The sequence below is a fragment of the Ambystoma mexicanum genome, chromosome 13 (genome assembly GCF_040938575.1).
Source record: "Ambystoma mexicanum isolate Mex_15411 chromosome 13, UKY_AmexF1_1, whole genome shotgun sequence".
Lineage (NCBI taxonomy): Eukaryota > Metazoa > Chordata > Amphibia > Caudata > Ambystomatidae > Ambystoma > Ambystoma mexicanum.
In genome coordinates, this window is record NC_090938.1 from 42,249,013 (window position 1) to 42,269,397 (window position 20,385).

The 20,385-nt window shown below is 50.1% G+C and overlaps 1 protein-coding gene across 1 annotated transcript in view; it reads right to left on the reverse strand.

Moving 5' to 3' along the window:
• DSTYK (dual serine/threonine and tyrosine protein kinase) overlaps positions 1-20,385 on the reverse strand; it is a 307,229-nt gene that overhangs the window by 266,176 nt on the left and 20,668 nt on the right. The window contains exon 2 of the mRNA XM_069633139.1: positions 3,283-3,668. Coding sequence (XP_069489240.1) covers positions 3,283-3,668 — 386 coding nt within the window. The remainder of the gene's footprint in view (positions 1-3,282; positions 3,669-20,385) is intronic.

Below are 20,385 nucleotides of genomic sequence, written 5' to 3' on the forward strand. Positions count from 1 at the left end.
GCCACGTAGCCTTTCCCACAGGGTCATCTGCTGCCCCCCTCCCCAGACAAGTCTGAAAAGCCAGACTCCTTGGTTGAGCTCGAAAGTTTACAAACCCACCAGAACCCGTTCATGTTCATATCAAGTGCTTGTACCAACAGGAAGAGCTGCCATGAGCCAAGGGGCAACAAGCCAAAGGAACGCACTATAATACCTATGTGCTGGCCTACCATGTAAGACTAGTAGCTCACAGCAACTCTAAAGCTCTGCAGGTCTATGCACCATGTTTCCTGGACTGGCCCCAAAATGCCACCCAAAGAAACCCACCAAGAGATGAGGAGTTCTAGTGGAGGAGATCTGAGTGGGGTGGGCAGTGGCCTGGTAGTTTTTTGGAGGGGTGTTGGGGGAGGGAGGGTGTGTCATACATGAGGGTTTAGGGTGGGCAAGGAGGCTATGGGGTCAAGATGCAGCAAGACTGGGGTGCTTCCCATGGGAGCTCTTGGGTGAACCCCACACCCAATTAATGCATATACCCACCCGTTTGAGGCTGCTCTGGTCAGAAAACGGTCTTTTTGGATCGGTCACAAAGGGAGGGGGTAGTCGCATAAAACCATATAAAGCACAGCAAGTGATGAGAAATGAACCAACTACAAGACACCTCCATTTACTCATGTACCCAAGACTTCCTTGCACTCAACCATACCATGGCAGTGATTTTTCCAGCCAATGCATGCAGCACCAGGGTGAAAAGAATACGCCAATTCTGAGCACAAGAGCAAAAAGCCCACCAAATGGCAGGTCGTCCAGGAGGCCTCCTAGGAGCGGCACGTAAACTTACACTTCAGCCTACATCATGCGGACAGCACGACAGCTGATTTTAATCACATTCCGGAGCAAAAAACACCTGCAATAAAGTTATACCACAAGTCATGTGCATCAGCAAATTCCCAATCTTAAATTACAGACCCAGCAAAAAAGAACACACTAATAGGTTATTTAGGATCGGAGGAGTTGCAGTGACGGACACCGGGGCCTCGGCCAAGCTCACTTTACAAAAAGTGCCAGTACCGGGTTCGATGAGGGCCATTTCTAAGAAGTGCAAACTCCAGTGCTCAGCTTTCTAGCACAAAGAAAAGTTACATAATGCAGGAGCCAATCACAGTTACAGATCCACCCCCTTCGTCTCTGGATAAAAAGCTACTTTAAAGCTGAAGCCGCAAAACGCGGTCAGCGGGAGGCAGACGGGCAACATAGGCAGCTAGAAGGATCAAGGGAGACTAGGTTAACCCACTCAGCTCCCACCAAGAGCGAATCCCTGGATACTTGCACCACAAGCCCGCTCCAGAGATGTGCACGAGCGGCGGGCGAGTAGCTCAGCAGGGGCAAACAGGCTGGGCAAGCGTCATCATCCCAAGCAAAGAAGACCCCTCCCGAGGTTTTCAAAAGAGTTAGTGAAGCAAATAGACCAACGGAGTTAATACATTAAATGTGCTTTTATTTTGTAGCAATGGTGCTCTTCAAGTTAAGCATTTCAATTGGAACTTGCAACTTGAACAGGTTTAGCAGGGCATGCACGTGGTATCATGTAAAAGTAAATGGTTTCATAATAAAAGGACAAAGTTTTCCAATGTTTTTAGTTTCCATATGTTAATGATGCAGCAAAAAAATAAATAAATATCCTCCCAGAGAGTAAGTGTATTGTCGCAAAAAACTATTACATTGAGGTTTCCCCATCTGCTTCTGAAAACAGACTGCAGTCAATAACAATTGTTATTAACGTGAGGGTTGGGGGTGGGCAAGAAGGCTATGGGGGTCAAGATGCAGCAAGACTAGGGTACAAGTTGTAAGCTACTAGCAATAACAAGAATAGTTATTGACTGCACTCTAAATATGATTGGCTGAGAGGGGGTGAGTAACTATTTCCATGCGCTCAAAGGAGTGTTCCGGAAGAAAGGGGTTTTCAACTACCAGCTCAGTCACAAGGGGGAACTAGTAAGTTTGAGATATTGTTTTCTTGGTCATGTAGCGCACACATATGCCTCCAGAACCCACACTAAGTTCCAAGCTTGTGAGCCATGACCCCGCCCCTCCCTCTCCCTCCATTCACAGTAGAGAGGGGGTCCCGCCTCATATGCACAGCTCACATGCTATGCAGTCCAGTATGCTTGCTCCTGCACTAGCCACAAAGTGCAGGAGACCCCGTGACTGCATTCTAGGCATGTATTAACTGCAAACTGGAGGAGGGTGCCGGGAATAACGTGCTCTTAAGAGTGATGACGAGTTTAGGGAAGGGCAACAGTAAGGTTGTCATCTGAAAAGTTCTGTGATTCGACATAAGGAATGAGAATCAAGGGGGCCTTGAGGCATTAACAAAGTCAACAGAAAATAACACAACTGGCCCTTTGTTTAGAGTAGAAACAAACATCAGCAGTTGGACAAGGTCCACCATGCCAGGCACCCACAATAGATGCAATTAAAAGAACTCTATAGTAGCTGTTCAGAACAAGACAGTGGGGGCTGTTGCAGAGAGCCCTACAGACTAATGCAGGTCTGCCTTTCCCCAAACCCGTTCCACATGCAGGATGCATGGATTTCTGTCATTTGCGCACATTTGCAGCCACATGCTGCAATCAACTGCAAAGGAATATAGCGGCTAGTGAGAAGCAGCAAATGCCGGCATGAGGATCACGGGCTCCTTGGAAACAGCAGACACGGCTCAACAGGAACCCATTCCGATTGGGCCAACATCAGACAACATACCCACAGAAGCATGGGCGCCAGTGGAAATAGCTAGGAGGTCAACGCCCAACCATGTCAAGTCTGTGGCCAGAAGGTGACAACTCCTCCCAGTCTCCCTAATCCGCCAGAGCGTATGCTTAGTGAGCCCCTCGCACGCACCCACTCAAGTGCAAAGAGCTGGCCCAGACCGGCCCCTCACCACTTCTGGTTAATCCTTGAACTTTAGAAACAGAAGGGGCCAAAAGGCACTTTCTAGAAACCAAGAATTACAGTCTGGGTGAAAAAGTGAGCAGAGAGTCCCTCTCTGGAAATACATGGCTAAGAGTACAGAGTATACAGGAACAAGCACCAAAATCCTGGTGAAACCATCCCCCACCAACCACCCTCCCCCCCACCCCCAGCAGAGAATAGCTTGCTGCATTAGCACACGCAACCTAGTGGATTGTCCAGCAACAGACGCCGCGAGTTCCATGAGGCAACAGACCAGCGTAGTGTAACATGCTAGTACGTGTGGAACCTCGGGGCATTCTGTGCTATACAGTGTAAGGAAGAGGCTCCGTCTACCTGCAAGAGGAAGTGAGGCAGCGTCACCTCCAGCTCGGCTATCCGGTGCGCAGGATCCTGGTCGTCGTCGTGGATCTCCAGGTCCTCCTCTGGAATAGTGTCCCACTTGCCCCGATGAGCAGCCAGCAGATGGACCAGCTCGTACTGGCCAGGCAGCGCCAGGCACAGGCGGGTCTGCTTGCCATGCTTGAAGCGAAGGCGCCGGCGCTTGCACTGCTCGGAGTTGCCATGCGGAGACATTGGCAGCAGCTGATCCCCAAGAAGCGTGTTCAAGACTCTGCAGCGGGCGCTACAGGTCTGGCCCAAGATGAGGAGGCAAGGGTTGCAATGCACCTTCAGTTTCCGGTAATCCTCGCTGCTGGGGAAGGACATGCAGCTCAGCTGCCCTAGGGGACAAAGCATGCACAGGAGCGTTAATAAGCAAGCGACCCGCAGCTCAAATCATCAATATTCAACATTACATCCAGAACGACCAAATCAGCAAACGGGAGGGCAGACAGATTTGCTCAGATCACTGCCAATGAAAGGTGGTCCCTTAGGTAAAATGAGTTTCTGCTATTTAAGTGTTCTGGGAGTAAAGCATCAAAGGGTGGAGCAAAGGTTTGCCAAGTGAGTTCTGAAAAGGTATACACTGATGTATAATAACAGGCGGAAACCAGAGACAGCCCATCCAAGAGAACCCGTAGTGCTTTTGCAGAAGCAGCCGCTGGACAACTAACGAATCCCAGACACCCTCCCCCATCTTAAGCTAGAACTCAAATCTTGACGAGACTGGCGTAGTCAATCTCTCGCTTTGGCCTGACTGAAAATGCCAATTCCCCAAAGCCACACTGCAAACAATCTTAAATTAAATATGGATTGCCATTTGGATTCATATTCTTGACCCAATGTTGTGTTTCCCCGACTCTTTCTCAATAACTGTCCCGATTGCATGCTGCCCAAGTCGCCAAAGCACACAGGGCTCCTTCCAGATTAGCATTTCATAGGTTCTACCACCCCAATTTTTACTGGCGATTATTCAGCTGGCGTTTCTGCCTCCATCCACCTCAAAACGATCGCCTCTCCCTACGCCTCACCATACAGCTGGCATCCACCCCTTGGTATTCCCCCCTTCTAACCTGCCCTCTTGAATACTTTGACAGTCCACATTCTCTCACCCCACCACCGACTTTCTCCCTTTAATGGTCACACATACCATACCCGTACCATGCCAGTCCCCTGCATCACTCATCGCTCCCCTTGCAAATGCCACAGACAAAGGGCTGCTGCAAACAAACTGCAACCATCAGTTAGGATACATTTTTCATGCGTAGCCCCCGGTTGGGAGAGTGAAGATGGGTTCCTCAGCACATGAAGCCACGCCAGGATCTTCAACCCTAAAATGTTAGGGTAAGAGACCCTCGCACGTGGGCACGCAAGAATCTCATTACTCTAAAGAAAATGGTCATTGGCGCAAGCAAGCAGGCGACTACAGCCCGGACTCTATGCTGCCACTCCCCCCTTTAGGGGAGCGCCTTGAATATTTTGCTACCCCTCGCTGCTCTTTTGCTGGGGCTCAGAGGCATATTGTAAATTATTGGTGCGCACTATAGCTGGGAAGCACCTTAAATGTGTTTTAGCCCTCCTGGGGGCTGAAATAAAAAATAAGGGCCGCCTACCTTACAGGTGGCCCACAAGAACTCCATGGGCAACACTGGCAGACGTGGCCCAGGTGGAGAGAGTAATGTGGACCCCCGCTCGCCCCCATGCTCCCTCCGAGTGCTTGGTCGTTTCTGACACATGCAGCCCAGTCCCTGTAAAGACTTGGGACCGCCACACTGTTGCCGTCGTGGCTGCTGCCCACAAGGCCCCACACACTGCTGTTGCTGCTCACTGCCAGAAGAGCCACCATCAGAGAGCGCAGGAAGAAGGAAGATCGAGAGTAGCAGGGACCTTGAGACAGCCCTGAAAGGTTGTCTTGCAAGTAAGAAATTCATAGTTTAATACATTGCACTGTATAGACTTTGTATATATTTTTACAGACATTTTATATATTTTTATAAGACTCTTTGTGTTTTATTAGTAGCGCTGCTGCTTAGGAGTAACTTGTACATAGCATCTTGGGCTCTGCCCCTTTTATAAAAAAATAACTACAATTCTGCTGGTGTACCAGAAAAGTATATAAGAAAGATTAAACAAATAAAAACTATACACCAGCATTCCTTTTTTCCGCCTCTCCTTTTGTGCTCGAGTTACTCTGACCTTGTGTTTTCTCCTTAGGGGTTTTGGGGGAACCTGCCTGCCCTAACCTCTAGATCTTCCCCACCCTTACCTTCACCCTATCAGAGTACAAACTGGTGATCTCGAACTCGGCGGGGTTTGGAGACGGGTAAGAAGCGGGTCAAGTTATACAATGAAGGGTTAAGCTGTGTATGATGTGCCCGCTTACACCAGTCTCCCTATAAGGTGCGTTGGAAGACCACCCCGCTACATGCATTTGAAATGGGCCCTTCAAAACAATGCTGCACAGGTGCAATTTAACGCAAACTGTCCAGGTTTTTGTATGTACTTTTATTTAGGGGAACCCCCTCCCCTAATTAAGTGAATGGTAGTTTACAGCAAAACACAAGCAAATAGTTACCAATATCTTAGACAGGGAGGCAAGGAACCCACCAACCGTGTGCACCTCAAGCCGGCATGCAGAGCATGGACATGTGAACAGCACACAAACTACAGCAAGGGTGGGAGGACACCATCCTAACTACAGTAAACCCCACCGCAGTGGGACCTCCCGCAGTGGGACCATAGGGAAACATGCCTGCACCAAAGACTTCATCCAGGACAAGGTTATGCCAGCGGAAACGTACTACACAGTAACTCTAGTTGAGAGATCCATGCAGTGATCGACACGGAGGGCCTCATCACGAGTTGGGTGGTCTCCCGAAGTGGGATACTGCCCAGCTGTATTTACATTACCGTCTACCCGTCTGGCGGTATTAGCGCCGGATCACGGGTTGAGTGCTAACTAATTCCCCATGGGGTATTTTCGGTGCAATTACCGCCGGCAATATTACCGTCCAGTAATTGCGATGTAAATCAGCAATTTTCTGGCGCAGCTGGGGGTAAACGCTGTCAACTCATGTTTGGGCGGTCCCTTAAATGCGGCACTAATAGCGTTACTGCTGCATTTAAGGGCTACCGCCCAATTCGTGATGAGGCCCAGAGTGTCTTACAGTAATATAGCATCTTCTGAAAGGGATTTAACAAAGAGGAAAAAAGGGAAGAGTTTAAAAGAACCCCCTCGATCCTAAAGGGGAGAGAAACACTGAGCAGCACTCTATAGCCAGTTTGTCTGCTGCTTCAGAGTTCAGCATTTTGAAGACCATTATGAGTGGCCTCCAAATAAATCAGGAATTTTTGGGAGAGGTATATCTATGGTTTTAAACTTATTTTAGCTCTAATGAAATTAATAGAATTGATAATTTACCTATTGACATGAAGATATGTACGAGCGCCTGTATCTGTTGTATGTAGCGATTACGGTTTAAATGTAAACTGTAAAGAAATTGATAAATTCAATTTAAAAATCCCAATACCTGCAATATATCCAACCATAGTTACAGGGAAGCCTCTGAACTTTTACTCCCAAAAAAAAGGGAAGGACAAAAAACCAAAAATGGAAGTAAACACTCCCCCCACCCCCCACCCCCCACCCCCACAAAAAAACTTCAAGAAAATAATCAAGGGAAATCGGAATAGCAATACAGAGCAATAGTGCCCGACTGTAGTAACAGCTGTTCCACAGAACAGAGCTCCAATATCATGGTCTGATCTGAAGAGGAACTTTAAGGTAAATGGTCTGATCTGAAGAGGAACTTTAAGGTAAATGCATTTCATGAATGAATTTACAAACATATGCACCTTTGCTTTCCACCTTCAGAACGTTATGACCATGGCCCGAGTCAAATCGGTGACGTTCCAGCCACAGGTGGCAGAGAGGAGCTCCTGCTCAGCTACGCGAGGGACAGTCCTTAAAAGTAAAGCTGGAGAAAACAGACCATTATGGCTGACTCTCTGCGAATAAAAAAAAATAAAAAAAAGAAATGGAGAGCCGAGTGAACGGGGGCAAGGAACTCGTTATAACTGGCTAGTAATTTAAGATTTTTTTTAATTTGTATATGGTTTTTAAAAAAATGCATACACTAAAATCTAATAAAATCAACTTGACTCAATACAATCCCGAGTATCCGTTTCCTCTAGCAGCCACCCAATGTCTCCTCATTGCAGCCTGGAGTCAAGTGAGGAAATTCAAAGCCTCAAGTATTTCAACCACTGACCTGAAATCATTCTGTCCCAGATATGGTCTGATAAAATTCCATCCTCTCTATGGACCTATCTTCGTAACTTGGCTAACCTCAGGGGCCAAGTCACTTCGCATTCCATTAATAAGTGGCGGAGCGACTGGTTTGATGGATTAGCGCATATGTTACACAGTTGGATTGCTTTATCTGCCTACTTGTGTATATTCAGGATTTCCCCAGTGGTTGGGAGGTTTAGTCTCATCCTTAGGAAATTACTCCTCATCTTTTCATCAGTACCAAATAAAGTGGGAGATGGTCTTGATTTTTTTCCGCTGTCAAAAATGCATTAGATGGAAATCGAACTTCGTACCCTGGCTATAGTTTGTATCCCATCCAGACATTCCAAGTCACACTTTACCTTCAAGGCATTGTTTATCAGGGTTTCTGTGTCTAGTGTTGTCTTGGATAGAATAGTTTTTACCCTTTCTTCCAGCCCTGCCAGGGTACGAGATTTCGAGTTGAATAAATGCACGTTTACGTCCTCAAACAGAGAGCCTGGTCTCGGGCTTATCATCCCTCTATGTAGTGAGACCAATTTCCACTCCGCTATACACCTTAAAGATTTTAGGCCCAATTCGAATGGCAGGTTCCACCCCGGAGTACTCTTCGGCAGGTTTAGGGATTCCTTCCAAATTCTGCCTTCTATTTTTGACCAGTTTGTATTCCACATGTGTGTTTTGGCCTCAAGATCATCCACATAGGCCAGCCAAAAGATCTTACCATTTAAATGTGGGCTGGCCAATACGGATGGTTCGAGTTCCTCACCCAAATCGGAAAGAAACAAATGAAAGAATAGTGGCGCTCCAAGGCACCCCTGCCTTACACCACTCTACTACTGATTCGGGCAAGTGCCCCCTATCATCCAATCTCACCCTCACCGAGGTGCCTTTATTTAACTCCATTAATATGGCTAACAGACTTTTCTGAAAGCACTTTGTTCTAATCTTCGCCCACAGCTTGGATCTATCAATCTGGTAGAAGGCTTTGGATAGATCGATCTAGGCACAGTATAATGGTAATCCTCCCTTCTCCATAGAGGATTCACTCACCAGGTTCAGTATCAACCCATTGTCACGCTCACCTGATTCCCACGGAGGCACAGGTCTGGCTTCGAGTGCTGATGCTTCTTCAATGGTGAAGCGCAGGACTCTGAAGATGGACAGGTAGGGCCCCTCTACTCTGGCTTCTCTGGCTCGTAGGAATATTCCCCTGTGCGTGAAAAGGGAGTATTACCTACTGACGGAATAATGCTCAAGCCTCCCACTTCCTTCCAACCCTCCACGATACCCTTCCACGATTCCCCGTGAAGTCTCACCTTAGGGTCTGGAAGGATGAGTTCTCCATCCTGCTTCTGATGCAGGGGCGCATTGAAACCCAGTTACTTCACTGGATTGAGGTTTGATGGGAGTTCAAATAAGCTTGACTATTCAGGTGAGGCGCTGTAAGAGTTCTGTAGCAAGTTCAAAAGTTGAAGCTTAATAATAATGTTCATTGTCTTATTGCAGCAAGCGCTAACGCTTATGTCTTTTTTCCCCTTAGGGGCCGGGGTTCGGAATGCCGGAGATATGGCGCCGACCCGAAGTGAAACGTGCAGTTCCAATAAATGACAGGTAAGTTCTGGACGAGCGTTCGGGTAATGTCTTTGCATTCGCTCATTCAATGTCTGTCTTTTTTTCCCCCATAGGGGCCGGGGTCCGGAATGCCAGGAAGCGGCAGGACCCGAAATGAAATGGGAATGACCCAACTGGTAAGTCTTAGAAGGAAACTGAGCTTTTCCTATTCCCTTCCTTCTCTCACCTTGTGTTCTTGTCTTTTTCTCTCTAGGCACTGGGAAGTGGCTGCGGATCCGGATGATCGCTGCTGAAGATGGAGGTGCCCAGGAAAGGTGAGTGAAATGCAGCGCTGCAGCGATCGAAACGAAATGCTTTTAAAAATGATGTCTTCCCTTTCAGGATCGTCGGTGTGATGTCTCCGATACAGCTTTAGCAGGTAAGGTCTTCTTTCTCTCCAATTCTCTCTTATCTCCCTTTGCAGGTGACCCAGGATGCCGACAGGCGTGGCTGAAGTCCAGATGCAGGAGCTGACACGGTGAGCATCCAGCTGCGAGGAGCAGAACAACGCGAAGCAAGAGTTGCTGATCGGGCGTGGTTTAAATAGCTTTGGAAGAGGTTCCAGGTATGTATCCTTCCACCGATCAAAAGGGCGATAGGACAGATCCAGCAAACTACCGTCCTATCACCCCCCTTAAAGAATGGAATTACCAGGGCTGATTTCCAGTATGGAGGAAATTGTTTTGCCTTTAAAATCTCCTCAGAGTTGCATCAAAAACGTTGCCCAAAACTCTGTTTCATTAGGACCGGATAGGTTAGGCCACTAGGACCGGTGGCCTTGGATGAGTTAAGATGGATTTCTGAACTCCGTCCGGGAGGGACAGAGGTTCAGAAGGCCAGCCTAGTTTCTTGGAACAGGGTAACCTCTGGACAAGCCAGACCAATCAAGGTGGCAATAGCGGCGGTCAAGACTAGGTCACAAGAGGGGGGAGGGTGACTGAAAGCCCGCAAAGCAAGGACACTTGCTAATTACTCCAAGCAGGTGTTATATTAAAAATAGACACATTTATTACAAAGCCTTTGTAACATTGACCATAGCGAGAAATCACAATAAAACTCAAATAAACCAACGCATCACAATCAAATACAATATATATACACAATTACCAACGAGTCTAACGAGTTAGACGCACGAAATGTGCAGACCACCTAGATGGGGAGGAAAACAGATCGTGCGAATAATAGTTAGACCCAGTCCGCCTTCAGAGGCACCTAACTAGAAGGAAGTCCGAGCCCTACGACGAGTGGATCCTTGTGCTCAAAAGTACCTGCACACGCGGGTGCCAACAGGCAAAGGGGAGTCTCCTCGAGGGAAATCAGGCAGTTCACTTCGGTGAACAAATGAAGATGAACAGAGCTCCGCGACTCAAGCGCAGCCTCCACTGTGGGCAGAAGCAGAGCGCAAGTATGGAAAGGCGTGATATTTGACACAGGGCGGAAAAGCTATGGGCTACTGCAGGAGGGCGACCAGTTCCTAGCAATGCTACTCACCGGTCCCCGATGCAGGCAGACCCAGGCTTCTCCGCGTCAGTTTCCGTGCTGGCAGGTTCAGATACGAGCAGGGGACGTCTCGGCATCGGCAAGATTCCGCAGCAGCAGAAGTTAGAGTTCAGGATGTCCCAAACGCAGTGAACCCGCACAGTGTTACCACAGCAGGGAAACGGAGCAGCAGTGTGTATTTCAGCCCAATGTACACTGCTCACTTCAGACCTGGGAATGCCAAGTGTACGAATCGTGTGAGAGTGGCAAGGACTCGTAATACAGCAGCAACCTGACGGCGGTTACAGAGCAAGACACCTGGGTAGGCTGGTCAGTCCACTGGATGGCCCAGAGACACTTCCGAAGGCTTACGTGCATGAGATGGTGAAAATGCCGAGAATAGTTGTTCCCACTATTCCAAAGGGTCGAAGTACCAGTACAGGCCTTCTCGTTCGATCAGAGGTAGAAAGGGTTTCACAAAACGACAGCGGTGCAGAGAAGCAGTCCTTCAGCGGGTCACCAGCGATTCCTCGGTTCAGCCTCGTAGTTGCAGGATACTTGGCTCCTGTAATCCTTTGTTCGTGAGAACGAACAAGATCGACATGGTAGTGGTGTTTCCAGCCTCCTCATATCCACGGTTCCCTTCGCGCCAAAACAGAGAGGACCCAATGGGAGATCTCCTCACAAAACACTCACACCATACGTGGACCTATCTGTCAAGTTGGGAAGCACGAGAGGGCTGCGTACCTGGTTTCTTGGTCTTTGATCTTGCCGAGGTCGCCAGTCTGTATCCAGTCGAAAGATGAGCTTGTGGCACGAGAGACCAGCCTCTCCGCCACCCAAAAACTGATACTGGGTGGATGATGGGCCGATTCCCAATGTCACGGAAAGCACTCTCCTGATTAACGTGACAAAGGGACTGTGCAAGCACAGGCAGGAGAGGCTACGGTCTTGTTGCAGATCACGGGCTGGGATGGAGTCCGTTGGAATAAAGTCCAAAGTACGTGAACTGAAGCGGAGGTCTAAGATTCCGGCGTGGCAGGTATATTCTTGGTCCACAGGAACGGATGAAGAGGGTAAGGCCGGACAGGAAAGGAAGGAACCAAGGCTGAGCAGGAGATCCAACTGAAGGAGCCCGAAAGGTAGTCTAGGGCAGCAATCGCTGGGGACCTTGGTCGGTGTATGCTGGCAGACCCAGGGATGTCCAGGTAAAAGTATGCCTGCAGATCCTGAGTTTATTCTGGTAAGTTGCTGGCAGAGCCAGGGGAACCCAAGTATGGTAAGCTGGCAGGCCCAGGGAGAACCCAGGTAAGGTAAGCTGGCAGGCCCAGGGAGAACCCAGGTAAGGTAAGCTGGCAGCCCCAGGGAGAACCCAGGTAAGGTAAGCTGGCAGCCCCAGGGAGGAACTCAGGTAAGGTAGCAGGCAGCCCAAAGCGGGCTCAGGTGAGTGGCAGGCAGCCCAGGTAGGAAGCTCGCAGAACGAAGCAAACCGCGTTGAGACGCGGCTCGCCTCGAACTGCGGCTCCTTTTATGGGTCGCCGGCGCCCGTGAGGATTGGAACGCAAGCTGCTTCACCTCCGGGCGTCGGCGTATCCAAAGCGAGTCCTGGAAGGCAAGCCCTTCCTAGGGCTCGAGCCCAGTCCACGGCGCATGCGCGGAACCGAGACAGAGGTCTTCCGCGCATGCGCCGTAGCCCTCCGGCCCCGACACCCAACGCTCTCCCTCTGGCAAGCCCCCAAGCGCGGAAGCGCGGGTAGACTTGCCAGGAGGTGAAGGGACGAGCGGGCGAGGCGGACCCTGGTCTCCAATGTGGCGTGACACTATGCCCCCTCCCAGGAAGGCCTGGGGCCCCGGGTTTCCAAGGAAATGGTCTATAGAACTCACGCACCAAGCGGGAGCGTGAACATGTCTTTGTGGTTCCCAAGTACGATCAGAAGCTGGGTACCCTTTCCAATCCACCAAATAGTGGAGCACCCCCCTGCGATAACGAGCATCACAGATCTCTTGAACCTCAAATTCCGGGAAGCCGTGCATAATGACGGAGGTTGGGCGAGGGCAGGAGCGGCCGTAGGTATCGACAACATAAGGTTTCAACAAGGAGACATGGAAAACTGGGTGTACATGCCAAGAGGGGGGTAACTGGAGACGGAACGCTACTGAGGACAGCCGCTTGGTAATAGTGAATGGACCAAAATAACGGGGAGCCAGTTTGGTAGGAAAATTGCGAAGCGGCAGGTTCCTAGAGGATAACCAAACCTTGTCCCAGACTTGAAAATCTGGTTCCACACTCCTCTTCCTGTCCGCCTGAGCCTTCATCCGATCCTTGGTTTCTCTCAGGATCTTGCGTGCCAACTCCTGTTGCTGTTGGATGCTTGAGACCAGGGCATCAGCAGATGGAACAGTACTGGTGGGTACGGGATGGAAGGGCAGCACTTTGGGATGTTGGCCAGTTGAGCAGAAGAATGGACTGATCCCAATGGAGGCATGAACAGTATTGTTATAGGATACTTCAGCAAGGTCTAACCCAGCCTTCCAGTTGGACTGAGTAGCGTTAGCAAAACAGCAGAGGTACTCCTCCAACGTCTGATTAGTCCTTTCGGTGAGCCCATTGGTCTGTGGATGATAACCCGAGCTTAGAGCTCTATGAATTCCTAGATGGCCACACACCTTACTCCAAAAAGAAGAGATGAACTGGGAGCCACAGTCTGAAATGATCTTTTCCGGAAGGCCATGCAACCGATAGATGTCATGCAGAAACGCGGAAGCCATTTGGGTCGCCGTAGGAATCTTGTTAAATGGAATGAAATTAGCTAATTTGGTGAAACCATCCACAACAACCATTATGCAGGTAAATCCTTCGGAAGGGGGCAGATCCACAATGAAGTCCATGGAGATGGTATGCCACGGGTAGGGTGCCACTTCAGTAGGTACCAGCAATCCCAACGGCCGTCTTCTCGGAATCTTGCACTGGGCACAAACAGGACAGCTTTCGACGTATTTCTGAACTTCGGTAGCCCATCCTGGCCACCAAAACTGTCGGGATATCAATTCTCGAGTAGCTCTCATTCCTCGATGACCTCCGATAGGTGAATCGTGAAATCCATGCAATATGCTTTCTCGGATTGTTCCCTTAGGAATGTACAGCTGTTTCCGGAAAAACAAGAGCCCATCATGTTCGTACACTGACCGACGTCTAAGAAGGGCCGACCTTTCAGGATCCGTCCGGGTGGCGTCAGCGATTGACTCAAGGTGAGGTGACAAAGTCAGTAAAAAAATGCTGAGGGGAAATCAGTGGCTGATTCGGACAGGCCATCTCTACCTCTTTCTCCAGGGATCGGGAGAGAGCATCTGCTTTCAGGTTGGAGGTTCCTGGAACGTAAGTGACATGAAACACAAACGGAGAGAAAAAGAAGGCCCACCTGGCTTGACGAGGCGTTCGACATTGCAAGGAGCGTAGGTACTGCAAATTGCGATGATCAGTCCGAACTTCCACTGAAAAACGAGCTCCGAGTAGATTGTCTCCATTCCTCAAAAGCGTTCTTAATAGCCAACAGTTCCTTTTCAATAACCGCGTAGTTTCTCTCGCTGGGATTCAATTTTTCTAGAGAGAAATAGGCTACTGGATGTTCTACTGACGTTGCTGGATCTTTCTGTAGGAGAACAGCTCCGACAGCGAAGTTGGAAGTGTCGGCCTCCACAATGTAGGGTAGATAATCCTGTGGATGGTGCAGAATCGGGGCTGCCATAAAAGCTGACTTCAAGGTGTCAAAAGCCTGAGAAGCAGAGGAATTCCACTTGAAAACCACTTTACTACTGGTCAGCCTGGTAAGGGGCGCTGAGATCTGAGAAAACTGTGGAATAAAGCGCCTGTAGGAATTGGCAAATCCCAGAAAGCGTTGAAGAGATTTCACGTCGTGGGGTGGTTTCCACTCTTGTATTGCTTGCACCTTCTTAGGATCCATCTCTATCCCATCCTGGTTAATCACAAATCCTAAAAACTCGATACTAGGCTGATGAAAGCAGCATTTTTCCGCCTTTGCGAATAGATGATTACAGGACAACCGGCGAAGGACCTCCCGAACGTATTCCACATGCTCTTCAAAGGATTTGGAGAAAACCAGGATATCATCCAAATACACCCAAACTGACAAACCAATTAGATCACTAAAGATGTTATCCATAAACCGTTGGAAGATAGGGGGGGCATTGGATAGACCGAATGGCATATCTCTATATTCATAATGCCCAAAAGGTGTCTTGAAAGCCGTTTTCCATTCATCTCCACTCTTAATGGGGACCAAGTGTTAGGTCCCGCGTAAATCCAGTTTGGTGAAGATCCGAGCTGTGTGTAAAGTTTCTAGGATACTGCGAATCAATGGTAATGAATAACGGTCCTTTGCAGTTATCTCATTTAGTTGCCGGTAATCCACACAGGGTCTCAAGGTGCCTTCCTTCTTCTTCACAAAAAACAAGGGAAATCCTGCGGGCGACTTGGACGGAACGATGTATCCTTTCTGCAAGCAATCTGACAAGTAATCCTGCAGTACTTGTCTTTCATCCCGGGTTAAAGCATACAGTTTCCCATGAGGAATGACACAGTCCGGTAACAACTCGATGGAGCAGTCGAATGAACGGTGTGGCGGAAGAGGTATGTCGCCTGGTTCAGAGTATACCTGTTCAAAGTCAGCGTACTCCTGCGGGATCAGAGAAGTGGCACAAAGACGGACCCCATTGCCATATGTTTCCAGAGCGGTTGAGAAAACCTGGGTAGGAGCTGATAATTTGCATTTCTGGGCGCAAGCTGCGGAGGAAAAGGTCAAAGTCTGTGTTCTCCAGTCTATAACCGGGTTATGGTGTTGTAGCCAAGGTAACCCCAGGACCACCTTATAGGTAGGAGACTTGATAACATCCAAGGCGAGTTCCTCAGAATGACCGGCGATCTGGAGGATTAGACCCACAGTAAACTGTCGGACAGGCCCGGAGGACAAAGGAGTCCCGTCAATGACCTCTACTGGTAGGGCGGTGAGTCTAGACAAGAGTGGAATCTTGTGACTGGAAGCAAAAGTCTTGTCAATGTAATTACCAGAAGCTTCGCTGTCCAACAGCCCAAACACTTCCAGATTCTTATCAGGCAACTTAATTCGGATTTTCAAGGCCTGTAATACCGCAGGTTGCATGGGAAGAAGTATAGAACAAAATGTGGAAAGGTCTGAAGATGGAATAGGACCTGTTGCTGCCCTTCCATTACACGACAGGTCTTTCAGTTTCCCGCCTTCTTCTGTGGTCGTAAAGGACACGTGCCCAGATAATGCCCGGCAGCTCCACAATAAAGAGATAGGCGTAATGTTCTTCTCCGTTTCTTTTCTTCCTCAGACAATGGACCTCACATGGCTCCCAACTGCATTGGCTCTGATCCTGATTCAGTAGGACCGAATGATCCGGCGGGTAAACTGGTCATTCTGGGATTGTTTCTTTCGAGCCGGCGTCTTTCTGCTTTCCGCTCGGCTAGCCTCTGGTCAATGCGGAGCACCTGTTCAATCATATGTTGGAGACTCTCTGGTTCAGGGATATGGAGTAACTCGTCCTTGTACTCCTCTCTCAAGCCTCGACGAAACAGGGTCTTCTGCGTGATCTCAGGCCACTGAGAATCGGTTGCTAATAGTCGGAAGCGGCTGATATAGGTTATGATGTCGGCGCTTCCCTGTTTGAAGTCCATCGGTTGATTCTGTGCAGCAGAGGCCAGATTTGGCGTTTGGAACACCTCCAGGAATGCCTTTTCAAAGGCTGCAAAGTCATTCAAAATAGGACTGTTTGAAACCACAAAAGGAGTTACACAGGCTAAGGCATTCCCAGTTAGGTTCCCCAAGATGTACCTGATCTTGGCCTTATCATTGTTGAAATGAGGCGATCTGAAAAGAAAATGAATTCGGCAGTGGTTACAAAACTCCACACCCGTCTAGGGTCTCCATCAAACTTGATTGGTGTTGTATGAGCCAAAGAACCCTCCGCCTGTGAAGTACTCATTGCTCCTTGGGTTATCATTTGACGTAGCGTCTGATTCTCCCGACGCATGGCGGCCATCTCAGCCCTGAGTGCTTGTAACTCGTTCCGCAGGTCTTGCGAATCCTCCATGTCTGAAGGCAGGCATCTCAATCTGTCAAGTTGGGAAGCACGAGAGGGCTGCGTACCTGGTTTCTTGGTCTTTGATCTTGCCGAGGTCGCCAGTCTGTATCCAGTCGAAAGATGAGCTTGTGGCACGAGAGACCAGCCTCTCCGCCACCCAAAAACTGATACTGGGTGGAGGATGGGCCGATTCCCAATGTCATGGAAAGCACTCTCCTGATTAACGTGACGACGGGACTGTGCAAGCACAGGCAGGAGAGGCTACGGTCTTGTTGCAGATCACGGACTGGGATGGAGTCCGTTGGAATAAAGTCCAAAGTACGTGAACTGAAGCGGAGGTCTAAGATTCCGGCGTGGCAGGTATATTCTTGGTCCACAGGAACGGATGAAGAGGGTAAGGCCAGACAGGAAAGGAAGGAACCAAGGCTGAGCAGGAGATCTAACTGAAGGAGCCCGAAAGGTACTCTAGGGCAGCAATCGCTGGGGACCTTGGTCAGTGTATGCTGGCAGACCCAGGGATGTCCAGGTAAAAGTATGCCGGCAGATCCGGAGTTTATTCTGGTAAGTTGCTGGCAGAGCCTGGGGAACCCAAGTATGGTAAGCTGGCAGGCCCAGGGAGAACCCAGGTAAGGTAAGCTGGCTGGCCCAGGGAGAACCCAGGTAAGGCAAGCTGGCTGGCCCAGGGAGAACCCAGGTAAGGCAAGCTGGCTGGCCCAGGGAGAAATTCAGGTAAGGCAAGCTGGCTGGCCCAGGGAGAAATTCAGGTAAGGTAGCAGGCAGCCCCAGGGAGGAACTCAGGTAAGGTAGACTGCAAGCCCAGGAAGGAATTCAGGTAAGGTAGCAGGCAGCCCAAAGCGGGCTCAGGTGAGTGGCAGGCAGCCCAGGTAGGAAGCTCGCAGAACGAAGCAAACCGCGTTGAGACGCGGCTTGCCTCGAACTGCGGCTCCTTTTATGGGTCGCCGGCGCCCGTGAGGCTTGGAACGCAATCCGCTTTACCTCCGGGCGCCGGCGTATCCAAAGCGAGTCCTGGAAGGCAAGCCCTTCCTAGGGCTCGAGCCCAGTGCACGGCACATGCGCGGAACCGAGACAGAGGTCTTCTGTGCATGCGCTGTAGCCCTCCGGCCCCGACACCCAACGCTCTCCCTCTGGCGAGCCCCCAAGCGCGGAAGCGAGGGTAGACTCGCCAGGAGGTGAAGGGACGAGCGGGCTCGGCGGACCCCGGTCTCCAATGTGGCGTGACACTATCACAGACCACGGTGGTCCCAGGCATTCACGACACACTAGACTCTCTGGCACCCAGGGTGTGTATTGGGACCAGACATCCCAGCCCACATCCTGGAGGCACACACGAGGCCTGTAGAAGCCCGCGAAAGCATCTTTGTTTCACGGGAAAGTACATGACCAAATAAGGAAGGCCCCGAGTCGGCTCGACCTGGGGAAGGTGAAGGGGGCAAGACGGTCAGCGGACAGGACTAAGAGCCTCGTGGTCTGGCCATTTTGGAAGCCAGGCTACCATTATGGGCTAAGCGCGAGAAACGCGCTTAAACAGCCAAAAGGAGCTCAAAACACAAAGAAACGATCGCTGCCACCAGTCCCGTCCGTGATTCACTTGCACCGTTCGTTCAATCCAAAGAGAGTGTCTAGGGCCTGTAGAAGACTAGAGACCCAAGAGAGCAGTAACTTAGCTTACAGTGCCCTCTTGTGCCATGTTGCGCGAAAGCTGCAACATGATGAAAGAACTACGGAAAACGTTTCCCGGTACTGACTGTCTTAAGGGCATGTCAGTTTCCCCGTAAGAATGGAGTGAAAGCCCAGAGGAGTGCGGCAGAAGGCTGCACTTATCTGGCAAAGTGTAGATCATGGTGAACACAACAGCAAAAAGTTTAGGGGTTGCCACATGGAAGGAAAATTACCCACAATTAAGAAATCTTTCCTAACACTGAGGAGCTGCGGATTATATCCGCAATTTCCTCTTGGTTCAGGGCCAATTTCCAATCACTATTTGGTGGCATAATTGTCTCTCCCTCTGTGGGATTTCTAAAGATACGGGAAAGGTGTTCTACCCATGTGTGTTCTGGGACTAAGTTGCACAAGGAGCTGTCCAATTGTGAATCAGGCTGGCTCATGACAAACCAAAAGCTTGGAGTTTGTTTCTGCTAGAAGCTTTAACATCAGCTCCTGTCATTTTGCAACCGGCCATCCTATGGTTTCAACAAGTACTTAGTTATTTCTTACACTTTTTGCTTCTTTTAGCTACTCCTCTTGGTTCAAACTAGCGATTTTAATCTACGAAGATCCCTTCTTACGGCTTGTTTTTTAGACCTCGATTCTTCGAACCCGTGTAGATGCCTTTGCCCAATTCCCATGGATGGCATTTTGGGAGGAACAGTTGACCAAATACAATTGGCTGACACTGTTCCGCTAGGGTAGAACCTGGCATTTCTTTTAGTTCTCTATTTAACTTCAACCCTCCAGGCCCGTATTTTATTAATCTGATTCTTCCCTTTCTTTCCATTAACTTCTGCTTATGCAACACACAGGCATCTAGGGAAAGACAGTAGGGATGTGACAACTCCAACCGGGAGTGATCACTGCCACCCTCCTGTATGACCTCCAATTTGGACTCTTGAGAAGAGACCCAAACTAACAAAAATATAGACCAAAGTGGATGAAGAATTGCCCCGTCCCCATGTTGTAGTGGGCCCCACTCCCCCCTCAGATTTCTAGCGCCACTATACAACCCCCACGTCAGAGGGCGCTAGAGAGCCGTCCAAGATGGCGGCCTCCCTGTGAGCTCCGCGGAGCTCCCCTAAAATCCTGACTAATCGAAGCATCTGTGGTGTGCAAGTTGTCCGCAGTCGCCTCCGGTTTGTAGCCAAGGCGAATCCGAGCAGAACGTGGTATTTCATCCGTCGACCCTCGGACGCCGAGTCCCGATTCCTCGATGGTGAAGAGCTCCCCCCCCCCCCCTTATCCCCGTATAGCGAGGCACAGTCACAGGCCAGGCGCAGAGGAGCCCGTGTGAGGAGGACTGCTGGCAGCGGAGCGGGCCTGAGACTCGAGGGTGTCGATCGGGCGGCGCCGGCTGGGCCCCGTCGGTGCACTGGCCCCCCCCGAGGAGTCGGCGGGCGTGGAGCTGCCGAGACGAAGGAAAATCCTGCAGAGTCCTGGAAGAACCAACACGCACGAGCGGGCTGCGCCGGAGGATTCTCCGAACACCGCCGAGAAACAGGTACGCGCGCCCCGTGCACCCTTGCACGCGTGAAAGGTCCCAGGTGGATCCCCGGCTCTCCCGAGTGACATTCAGTTTACGAGAAAGCGCAAGATCGCGGGGGTCCACGAGTCTGGGCCCACATGAACAGTAAACATAACGGAAAGACATTCGGGGTGACGCGACCCAGGGCCTCCTACAGGCGCGCTGCTCAGCCGATAGCAAGCTGTATATAACGCCCACGGTGGATCGGCGGGCAAATCCGGCGCCCCCCGCCTTCACAAGCACTCATTCGCAAAAGAGACCCCATGTGAATCCCCGACACCCCCGTGAAACACCG